This window comes from Rhinolophus sinicus, linkage group LG09 (genome assembly GCF_036562045.2).
Source record: "Rhinolophus sinicus isolate RSC01 linkage group LG09, ASM3656204v1, whole genome shotgun sequence".
In the NCBI taxonomy this organism is placed as follows: Eukaryota; Metazoa; Chordata; class Mammalia; order Chiroptera; family Rhinolophidae; genus Rhinolophus; species Rhinolophus sinicus.
In genome coordinates this window covers 5,758,801-5,771,311 of record NC_133758.1, presented here as the reverse complement: position 1 = coordinate 5,771,311, position 12,511 = coordinate 5,758,801, and the positions used below count along the sequence as shown (strand labels likewise).

General features: G+C 36.6%; 1 protein-coding gene across 8 annotated transcripts in view; it reads right to left on the bottom strand.

Moving 5' to 3' along the window:
• Nucleotides 1–12,511, bottom strand: part of RTTN (rotatin) — a 126,413-nt gene that overhangs the window by 55,080 nt on the left and 58,822 nt on the right. For all 8 annotated transcript variants that reach the window (XR_012498708.1, XR_012498703.1, XR_012498702.1 and 5 more), the window contains exons 29-32: nucleotides 10,916–11,044; nucleotides 10,345–10,455; nucleotides 8,430–8,588; nucleotides 7,168–7,239 (exon numbers count right to left, since the gene is read on the bottom strand). Coding sequence is in view for 1 of the 8 variants with exons in the window: in XM_074339859.1 (XP_074195960.1) it covers nucleotides 7,168–7,239; nucleotides 8,430–8,588; nucleotides 10,345–10,455; nucleotides 10,916–11,044 (471 nt within the window). In the remaining 7 variants the exon portion in view is untranslated. The remainder of the gene's footprint in view (nucleotides 1–7,167; nucleotides 7,240–8,429; nucleotides 8,589–10,344; nucleotides 10,456–10,915; nucleotides 11,045–12,511) is intronic.

The window sequence follows — 12,511 nt, the reverse complement described above, 5'->3', positions numbered from 1 at the left end:
GGCTGATGGTTACACCATCTGCTAAAAGGACAGGGGATGCAAACCCACTGTCGTCTAAAATCCATCTTTTAAGTTAATGAGCTTAATGAATGTCAAGCAAGAGAAATGAAGACTGGCACATAATCACAAAATTCTAGAACATCATAGAGAAAGACAATATGGCAAAAGAAAAAGTGAGCCATGAAGAGGTAAGAAGCAGATAGGTATCCAACTTCTCAGCAGCAGGACAGAAAGTCAGAAGACAATGGAGCAAAATTCTCATAAGGAACAATTTCAATCTAATACCTGGTAACTGGCTCAAACTATCAATTCACTGAAGTTGAATACATTTTCAAATATGCAAGAACTCCAGAAGCTTATCACTCCTGCATTTGTTTCAAGGTAGAAATACACTTATTTTGAGAATGATTACTAGGAAATGAAATTCTAACTAAAGAGAAAGGATGCTTTAGGGCTTAGAAAAGCTTGAGATAGAATATGGATTAAGAATGCAAGAAAAAATAAATAGAAACTCTAAGGGAAAAAAATCACCCAAATTAAAATTTTTAATACACACACACGCATGCATGCGTGCACATATATACACATAAATACCAGGACTCTCCATCTGCGTGCCAGAGGGCTCAAGGTCCAGGAAGCAGAAATAACAGTGTAACGCAGCCCACCAAATGGCTCTGTAGGGAACTGCTGGTTTTCACTTTTTAGAATCAACCTCTCTGTAGATAAATGGAGGCTGCGGAAGAGAATGTGAATGTACTCAGCCTTCGCAAAGTAAAAGTGAGAATAAAACTGGCAAAGATGAGCAGAGAGGGGAGGAGATATGATGAAAGGATAGCAACAGCTTAGCCACATCTTATCTTGTAAACGAAGAGCCAAGAGATAAGATCCCCAGAGAACATGAGCAGAAACAGCAGGGATGACCAGTGGAGAAACTAAGAAAGGTAACAACGATATTGGCAGGACATTGTTTAAACGAGATAAATACGACATATGGACACAGTAAAGGAGCAAACATATTATTGCAAACATAATGAAGAATCAAAATCCGTCTCTGTGAATGCAGAGGGGTAGTGAATTTCATTATAAGCTATATGAGCTTTTGTAACCATATGTATTTATTACTCAAAAAAAATAATTTCTTTTAAAAATTCAGAAAATCCATTCAAAATATTTTCAACTTCTCCAAGAAAACCACATGATCTGGACTATGTACATACTGCATAACCATTATCTATTATTTATTTTTTATTTGATTTCTTTTAACTAAGCATGAAACCTGGATCCCCACTCTCCACATGCCCAAGCTTCCTACTGGCAACAGCCTATTAGCACCAGAGCCTGACTTATGGCAGCGCAGCCGAGCCCAGCATATGCACAAAAGATGGTCTGACTCAAGCTTTGCACAGATGACTAATGGTCCCAGGGCCGGAACAATGAAGTCCTTCACGCCCATGCCAGGCTCCACTCCGCAACTGTCAGGAATGGAAGGGGCTGTCTCCCAGCGTAGTGGGGAAATAAGCATGGTCTAATTACTGTCTCAAGATGTCTCCATCCTTACCAGCTTTGCCCTCAGGTGAGTGCTGCGGCTGCCAGATCACCCACAAAACTGCCAGGGAGAGCTGAGGAGGACAGTGTACAAAGAAAGGAAACTCTTCAAATCATTACAAATTTGCAAAGAAAACAGCAAATTAAGTAGGTCATAGAACACTCCAATTAATTTTAAAATATTGTTCTCAAGGATGCAATAAGCTATAATGTTAATTTTCAAACATGTATTTTACTCCTAGTGTCAGAGTACTAATATAGCCATTAGCTTATGATTCAAAAGACACTAGAAGCAAAATGAAAATTACATTTAAGAAGAATAAATTAATATTTTCAAGAACAAAAAAGAAATACTTTGATAATATAACCAAGTTTTTAAATGCTGTAATGTAATCCAGACATAGGGGGGAAAATGACACTAGTTACAGAAAAAATCCTTAACTACATACAAATTACGAATGTAGTTAAAATGATATTGCTTCTCAGACACCAAGTATTTATTGTTTTGTGAAATCAATACTCATGATGATTCACGATGAACACATCAAAAGGTGAAAAATATTCATTGGTAATTATCACATCAAACGTGAAAATGACGTATCACTATAAATGAGTCAACACAGACACACACACATGCAGACAGTTCGAAGCCGAGGCCAGTGGGAGTGCATGGACACAGTGACCCCAGTACAATGAGCATTTCTAGGCCCCAGCTCTCATTCCGGACCATTCTGCACTGAGAGAAATCAGGGCTGTGAGAAAACGTCTGATCCAGGCTGGGACTGGGGCCGTCCAGGACACCCTGCTATGCCAGACAGCAAGGAAATGCTCCAAGACTGATGAAGACATGCTACAAGGACACACGTCTGCACGATGGCTCCTCCTCGCTAAATCTGGAACAATCTGAACATGGAAATAAATAATAATAGAAAACAGATTCTAACTCATGAAACAAACTAAGTTTTCTTGAGTCCATACTAGTGTAAATTTAAAGAGTGAATAAATAAATAAAGGGGGAAGAACAGAAAGCTCTTCCTTACAGTAAAATGTAATAAATATAGAAGAAACGATGGAATTAGAAAATCACCATTTGACAATCATTCTATAATAATTGTTTCAGACAAGAATCATGAATGGAAGTTAAAACTAGTGAAAGAAGGTTGATGAGAAATAGATATTTAGTCTCCAAGTGTCTCCCTGCACAGGAAAAGCTATAGCTCCACAATGACGAAAACAGGCAGGCTTTACCTGAACCAAGTAAGCAAAGCTAGTATCACCAGTGATAGGACAGAGACATAGCATGTCTCCCCATATGATGCACTAAGAAGAATGCACCTGCCAAAAATGCATAACCTGACTCTAACCATGAGGAAACAGAAGAACCTAATTAAAAGCATATTACGGAAACTATTTAAATAGCATGCACACCTCAAAAATGCTGAGGTCATAAATGTTAGAGATTTAGGAACTATTTTAGATGAAAGAAACCATATATACATTCTTGTATCGGATCCTAGATTCTGACTGGGGCTTTTTTTTTTTTTCCCTTTTTCTATTATATAAAGGACAGCAGTGGTACAATCAGAAAAATTTGAGTAATTTCCTAGCTTTGATAATTATATGGTGATTTTGTAAGAAAATGTCCTTGTTTTCAAGAAACTCATACTTAAGTGTTTATGGGGAAAAAAAGTGTTATGTCTGCAACTGAAACAGTTCCGAAAAAAGGTATTAGAGCTAAAGCAAATTTGGTAAAATTATAACATTTGGGCAATCTGAGTGAAGGGTATATAAAAATTGTACTGTTTCTATAACTTTTTCATAAGTCTAATTTTTTTCAAAATAACATTAAAAAAAATACATGTGCCAAGTCAAAATACTATAACAAACATGAAAAGGAACTAAATAAAGCACAAACAAGTATATTTACATCACAAACTGACAACTCACTGTATTACTTAAATGCATGAAATTACCTTTACATTTAAATGTGATACAATTTTCGATACAATTTTCATAAACAAAAGCTGCACGTAAACTACTACCATCACACTGAAACAGTGTAGTGATGGTCCCTGGGCATGTTTGTCTTGCCCCACACACCGTGAGCCCTAGAGCATTAAATCTGATAGGTGAGTCCCCAATACTCAGGTACTCAACAAAGGTTTAGAGAAATGAACTGAAACAAACTACACAGATAATTCCTATCTAACCAACAGACTCCTTGTATAAGCAACTCTAAAATTCTACGCTGGTTGCTAAAGTTGCAGGGACCTGGACTTGTGACAATGGTCCCCAAACGAAACCCAGCAGTACTGAATCCATGTCAGACTGTGGGAAACCGATTTAAAAAGACTCTGGGCTGGTGGGTCACATGACACAGTACAGGGTCTCTTAGACAATGTCTCTGCTTTTTCTCCCGGATAGAGGAACAGAGCCTTGAACGAAGAAAGACCGATATTTATAAACACCACTCTGGACAAAGTGCCCCGAATAGAAAAGATCTGTGGTGACCACGGGCTGAGACACCAGAGCTGGTTCTCGGGCAGCAGGAGCCTGGTCTCCAGGCCCCCATTAGGGACGCTGGCACCAAGGGAGGCGATGGCACGACAGGCTTTTACCGGCCCCTACTCTCCAGGATCACCCACCTCGAATACGTTTCGGCATCCATGAAAAAGTAAATGGGGGATTGTGCTACTACAAAAATTAGGACCCGGTTTTTAACTTTATTTACTTAGCAACATCTAAAGACTAATGGGCTAAATGGAATGCTTTGCACACTTTCAGGCATTAGCAAAGACTGATGGAGCGCTATCTTCTCTGCGGTGGGGCTGAGAGAAACACAAAACATATTAAAGATATGGTCCTGAAACATACATTCTACTTAGAAAGATTAAATTAAATGGTAAGAAAAAAGGCCGCAAAGGTAATACATGAAAAGGAACCACTTTAATGGTGTAGACACTAAATGCTAGTGCCTTTCAAAGAAGAGGAAGAGTAGGGTGGATTATAGCAGCTAAACATTTTTAATAAATATATTTTTTTTTAATTTTTAAAAGTTTTAAATGACTTATGTCACACCTTGTTCCAGAAAAGATTTAGGGCCTATTATGAGGAAAGGTAAATCATAACACGACTGAAAAAGTACAGCAGGGATGAAAGAAAGAAAAACAAAGGTATGACAACACTGGAACCAGGAATAAAGCAAAAATAGCATAAATAGGAGAAGAGCCACATTGGATAGGAAACCTGTAAACTTCTAGCACTCAACAATAAAAGAAAACCCATATGTAAATTACCTAACTCATAGTTTATATATACAAATTATTACCACCGAGAAGTACAGTCCCAGACAGTGACACAGATGGAGGTGTGCATGGGGGAAGAAGTGGGAAGGGTAGTCACGAAGAAGAGACTGCAGAGTGCCCCATGGGACAAGGGACATGAGTACAGAGGACATCGATTTAGACTCAGCACCGAAACTGTGCAAAGCAGTTAACAGCAATTCTCTGTAAAACCGTTCATCAAATATCTACCTCAACCAAATAAAATATTTACAAGGCTCATAGATACTGGTGCTACTTCCTGCTATGTCCTCCAAAATACTGGGAAATGGCCACCGAGGTAAGTTAATGAAACATTGTGTAGAATAAGAGTTTTCATCGTTCCACCAAAGATAGTTTCAATTTTAGAGTACTGGATATGTAGCACCTTCTTTCTAGCTGTATAAACTGGCAAAGGTCACAACTTCCTAGCGAGGATAAAATCCCATTACCTAGCTCTGAGGACTACCATTCTCCCTTCTTACAGCAGCTGCTTCCACTTTGGGATTTAAAGTTTCACTAAATGTGTTTCAAAATTGGGGGACAAATACTAGGTTACCAGTTATTTATACTGCTAAGTGAGGACACTTAAAAACAAAAAATAACTACAAAGAGCACAAAAAAAAGGAAAGAAAATCTAAATTTATTAAAAAACACTTTAAACGAGTAGACTTATTTTTCTAATTGTGCTTCAGATTAGCAAAAGTGTCATCAGCATCATCAAGTGCTGTGTGGGGTGACAGAAGTTCTCAAACATTTTTTATTCTGGCCAACAGGCAAAGCAGAAGACTCCAAAAGCTCACTTAGATCAACTTTTTAGTAGAAAATTAATTCTGGATGAACAACTGGAGATGAACCAAAGCCACGAGCTGCAGTAAGCATGTCGGCAGCAACACGAAGGAGCTGTACAGTCTTTAACTTGCACGAGAATATGAGCATCTACACGTGGTTCCATGGTGTCGTGTCCCAAGAGCTTTCCCAGAACCCACAGATCTTAGTACCTTGCCTTTACATTCCATTTACTTGAATAATACAACATTCGTTGGCAGTACATCACCAAGCTTAGCGTATACAAGTGTCAGTAGTTTAGTAAGGGGAGTAGCAATGATTTGTATACGAGCCAAAAACAACATGTTTTAAGATTTAGCTATTGGATAACAGGCAGCAAAACTACCACATTGTTAATATAAATATTAATCCTGTGTACGCCTTCCGGTTTTGTCTCCGATGGTTGTATTACAACACAGACTGTGAATAAGCAATCATGATCAGAAGGCAATGTTGAACAAATTAGAGGAACCTGTGGATAAGTGGCCTGGGGTTTTCAGTAACTGACGGAGATGCCCTGGGTTTGGAAAAGTTTGGAAAAGTGAACCTTCCCAGAGCTAAGTAAGATCCGGCCTTGACGACCACCTGGGTTCATGCTGCAGGGGAATGCCTGACAGGCTGCTTTCACTGCACGTCCACTGGATTCAGACGGTCCTCCAACGACACACTCTAAAGAAAATCTGAACAGAAACCTCTGATTTATCTAGGACCCTGGGGAGTGAGATACAACAGTGGGATAAATACACACACATACAGGATGAGGATCGATGGACAGGAAACGGGGTAGGGAAAACACACGCCTCTCATCTCCCCAGGGAGAGCACTTTTCTATCCTCCAAATCATCTAACAAGTAGCAGGCTGTTAAAAGTACCACGAGACTTGATAGTCAGAACGTGAAACAAAACATTAATCCACTAGGAACCAAAGAAAGATTAATTATCACCTGAACTGTGCACTAACCCAGAAAAGGAAAAAATATGCCAGTATCAATGCATATTTAACCATAAGCACATTTGTTATTATTAAATTAGAGAGGCAACACAGTGAATGGGTAAAGGAGAGACTGCCCAGGGTGACAGCAAAGGTGTGTGATTCAGGGCAAACCATTTAAACCCTCTGTACTAGAGTTTCTTTAGCTACAAAATGAGGATAATAATGGTTCACAATCAGTTACACAGCTAATACTTGTTAAGCTCCTAGAAGAGCACCTAGTATATAGTAAACACCATGTCAGCTATTACTAATTCCACTTAAAATTATTTTGAACACTACAGAGATGAATTTATAAATCTGATCAAGCATAAAAAAAATTCCTAGATTTTCTTTTAAGAGATCCTGTTGCCCTGTATAAAATTTAATCAGTAATTAAATATATATATACACTCAATTAAACTCAAATTAATCATAATTAATCTCAATTTATCATCAATTAATCTTAAAAATCTAGGCTGATAATTGTTTAAAGTCACCCACCTGCCAAGTATAATCCTTTATAATTACTGAAGGCATTGGAATTACAAGGAGATTCTGAAGAATGAACGCAGCCTGAAATATATTTAAAAAACAAAAGTCAATACTGCCATCTTGCTGTCATCTCTGAAATAACCAATATATTATAATTTAATGAAAACACATCACTGGCCAACTGCCCACGCTGACACGTCATTATGAGAACGGCCAAACTGCACTTCTTGTTAGGTAAGGACCTAACAAGACAAATTATTTCATCAGGAAGTATAGTTCTTCCTACTTCAGAATTCTGTTTTTCCAAAACTGATGTGTAAAATATAAACTGTCTGGTAGCATTTAGGAAACACATTTTTATGTTGCTATCGTCCCCTACAGACCACACACACACTCCTTCTCTCTCTCTCTCTCTCTCTCTCCCCGTTTTTCTCCCTCTCTCATACAAAGGCCTCTGAAATAAAAATATTTGCTAACTAGAAATATAAAACACAAATGTTCCACTAAACCTCCTAGGTCCTAAAGATGACCAAATCAAATAATCATAAAAAGTACGAACACTGTCTATTTAGTGAAAGATTGTAATATAATGGGAAAATAACAGGTAACAAGGGATCCAAAGAGAGTGAAATTTTCAACCATCTTAACTGGAAGTCAACAGATAAACTTTAAAGTTGGTCAATCAGGAGGATACTACAATTTCAAGCACTGCATTAAAAAACAAACACAGCCTTTGTATTTTGAACCGGGAAGTGGCTAACGTTGGCCCAGAATCTGCTGTTGTCTTTTATATGACTCCAAGCATGGTTTAATTACTGTTTTTAAAACTATTTGTATCACTCATGACTTTGATAAAAGAATTAGAATAGGGTTTACTTTTCCTTTTACACGGCACGTGATAAATACTATAGAGTATTTGGACAGCCCCTTATCTTAACTAAAGCTTTATAAGCATTAGAGACTGATAAATATTGAGGTAATGTAAAAGATTTTTTTTCTGTGAACTACTTTTCAACGTGTAATAAAAGAGAAGGGCTCATATTAAAATACACCAAATTCTGCTTTAACCTTATCAGAATAAAGCACGCTAGTACTTACTGTGAATACCTTTGCAATTCCCTACCACCATTTTATTTGGGTTTTTTGCAGGCAGAAGAGACAAAGGGCAGTGGCCAGTCCACCATGTTGAACAGGGCGTGGGGTGGTTTATGAGGCCCCTCCCAGGGATTTCCAGGGGAGAGAGGAAGTCGGTGGGAGGCACACAGGCATACCTCCCGGCGCACCATGCTGCATTCCCACTGGTCCAGGAGGATGTTCACCACAGTTCCCCAGAGCCCACCCGAAATGTTCTGACAACTGTTCGCCAAGGCCGCACAGCCAGATTCAAGGGTGGTCAGTGCTGATCCTAATCCCAGGGACGTGAACCTCACCTGTCCAAGTGAAAGAAAAGGCTGTCATGTCAAAGAATCGGATTTCCTAACATAAATTATTAATGATTATGGTATATAAAAATCATACTCTAATGAGATTGTCTTGATGATCCTAAATTATAAAAAACAGTAATAGAAAACAGTGTCCTGTAAGTGTATTAATGAACAAAATTCTATTCCACAATTCAAGAAAGCAATAGTAGAGAAAATAAAAAAGTTAAATAAAAGCAAACGTCACAAAAAGTCAAAATCAGCTATAAAAATTATACCTCACAAGCTTTTTTTCTATGGAAAGCATAGAGTGCTTATATATCTTTTTATTCCTGTTCATTCCTCATTTTTAAAGAGAATATCTATCATTTTGTTCTGAATTTTTCAGTATTTCTTGCAAATGGTTTTAACTTTTTTGAAACTTATTTTCAAAAGGAAGTAATGGAATTATCTTTCTATAAAACATTTAGCATTATCCCAAAAATTATTTTAAAGTAAAACAAATGTTTCAAATAAGATTGGCATGGTATAATATATTTGCATAGTGCCACAGCTGCTCAAGCTATGCATTTTGGTAAACTTCTGAATTCTGATACCAAAATAGAGTTTCACTATTGCTATAAGAAAACAAAAAATAATGTAGTCATAATATAGTCAAGCAACAAGTCCAAATTCAATCTGTCTGGAGATTGTAACCTCTAGGTTCAAATGAAACATTTCTACAAATCAAGCTTTATTATAATAGGATCTAATCATTTCTTGCTTAGAAATTAATGGACTGTGTATACAGTTAACAGTACTATATTAGGTACTTAAAAATTTGCTCAGCGAGAAGATGCTATGTTAAGTGTTTTAATCACAAAAATAAACAAATAAATAAAGAAGGCAGAAGGAAACTTTTGGAAGTGAAGGATATTGTTTATGGCATTCATTGCAGTGATGGTTTCAGGGGTGCATACTTATCTCCAAGCTTAAATATGTACAGCTTTTTGCATGTCAATCATACCCCAAAAAGTGGTTTGTTTAAAAAAAAGAAAGAAAAAACAGAAAGAAAAACTGGTGCACAAATGGCTAAAACTGGAAAATTCATTAATAATATAAAACTGCACTGTAATGGTATTATTCTACTAAATGACGCTCAAATGTCACTTGGCAGCTGTCCTAAATTGTTTGAAAAAGGCTGGGCTTTTCCAGTAATTTATCACTGTCCTTTCAAAAAAGTGATTCTATAATCTTTCTCTTTTTCTATTTTTAATCTGTATTCTAAGGAGTCTGACTGAAGAGAGGGTGCTATAAATGAATTGTGTCCCCCAAAATCCACACACTGAAGCCCTAACCCTCAATGAGACAGTATCTGAGGTTAGGGTTTTTAGGTCAAAGACTTGAATGAGGCCATACAGGTGGGGTCCTGATCCAATAGGATTGGTGGCCCTGTAAGAATAGGAAGAGGGGAAAGGTGACACGGGCTACATTGAGAAGGTGGCCGACTAAAAGCCAGAACAAGAGCGCCCACTAGAACCTAACCATGGTGACATCTTGATCTCAGACTTCGAGCCTCCAGAACTGTGAGAAAATAAATTTTTGTCATTCAAGTCCCCCACCCCAAGTCTATTTGTTATGGCAGCCCAAGGGGGTAAATAGAGCTTAAGGGAGAGTCACTAAAATAATCTCGTTTCGGAGACTATGAACATGTATCTGCATATATGTTTTGTTTCATTTGTTGTGTAATCTACACATAATGGACTCGATTTTTCTTCACACTGACCTCTGGGTCTCGATCGACCCATAACGGAATCAACCAGGCCAACCCTTGTTGAGCAGGAGCATGCTCTTCACTGTGACTACCCAAAGGCAAGAACCAAAGTGACATCCACTCCTAGAACACACAAAAAGGAAACAGAAACACAGTAAGTTTCTAAGGATAAAACACAGGGAGTTTTAAATAACTCTGAATTTTTAAAAATCCAAGCAAAGTAAAAATGTACTTAAGACTTGGTTATAATTCATTATTTAGCCAAACCAAGGCAAACGAAAGTCTCAACTTCTTATTAAAAAGTTAAATATAACGCTTTTTCTTCAAAACAGCTATTTTCCAGATCAGATTTAGAAAAAACTGTAGCCTACAATGCAGATTTCAATCAAAATAAATTTCAAATAAAATTCAGAGTTGTGTAATATACAACTTCTAAGAACTGTCTTTGTGAAAAATCATTTTTGTCTCCTGAAAAGAAAAGTCCAAAGAGACATTTTCACATAGCAAACTTGAAATGTGTTAGACATCGCACATTCCTTTTCTAGCAACTGTTCGGAAGACAGGCGGCCTTTGGCGCTCTCACCGAGCTCTGGTCCTGGGCCATCATCTCATGGGATAAGTGAAGCAAGCAAAGAATCGTGCTCTTGGTGACACCTTTCCCCATGAAGGACATGGCATTTCCTCCTCGTTCCACATAAAAAGAAGTAATGACCTGCAAAACAAGTGTAAACAATTTCATGGTGGCTTTACTCTGAGGGATAAATAAGGATAAATATATTACTTTCTACTGACTCGTCTGAATTGAAAGTATCCCAGTATATAAGATTCTCAGTTTATACATTTAAAAATGGTTAAGATGGTAAATTTTATGCTATGTTATTTTACCACAATTAAAATATTCTTAGTTTAAAATGTTTTCCCATTGCAATTTATACAAAAGATGTGTGCTGTCCTCCTAGAAGATTTTTGTGATTTAGAATATGCTCATAACATTCTTCAAATATTATAGTATCCTTTTAGTAAAAGAGTTTACAAATATCTTGTTGAAAAGTATACTTAGAAATGATTAGTTATATAAAACTCTTATTGACTACCAGGGTTAGGCTAGATTTTCTAGAATTATGGTTTAAATGTAAATGAACATTTTTCCCACTTCTGAGCAATCTTAGATTTCTAATCCGTATTTAAGTATACGTTTATTTAAATCATTAGTTGTCAACTTTTTCTAGCCCCCATATCTGATTTGACACATTTCCATCAGTAACAACAAATGCTATAAATTAGGTACTTGTAAATTGATTTATATTTTAAATGTATTAGAGGACCTGGCTTTTTAAAAAAATATTACATCTTTAGCTAATATCCATTCTAAAACTTCATACATTTCTGATCACAGACATCTGGAAGCATGGGATAACTAATTAATATACTGACAGTATGCCCTTTTTCAGTATTCATAATTATTCAGGAGAAAAAAAATTCACTTCATTAGAGTAGCTACACTAAAATTCATATTAAATTTTATAGTTCAGCTACGAGTTTTTAGAATTTTGAAATCTTAAAAAGCAAGATGTAATCTGGGGAAGAAATTCTAGATAATATCATCTGAAGCATGATTTATAGCTGAATATAAAAACATCACCCAAAGCAAGATTTAATAATGAAAGCACAAAAATTAAACACATATAATTTATACTCATTTATGTCACATTTTAGTTATTTAAACCGTATTCTAATTTAAAAACCATATGTAAGACAATACAAATTAAAATTTGTTATCTGTCTACCACGTTCAAATCACTGTGCTAGGCTAATGAGGAGCTATGGGACAGTGGCAATGATCCAAAGATGATTCTTACAAGCTCAGATTCTAATCACTCAATTCATAAAAACAAAATAAGAATACAACGTATCAAGCACCATAACAGTGGTACATCCTAGCTGCCGCAGGTACATCATCTATAGAAGAGGTGAGTCAGTCAAGTAATATATCCTGAGTGTCTATGTCTGAAAGTATAAAACAAGGCTTACTAAAGGAAGGTAAATGAATCAGAGAGATCTTAAACTTTGTGTAGAGATTGTCAATCCCTCCCCCAAATAAAGAAAAGGAACTATATGAAGGAAATATATCTTTAAATAAGCTTTTTTATATAATGAGAATATCCAAATATAACTGAAA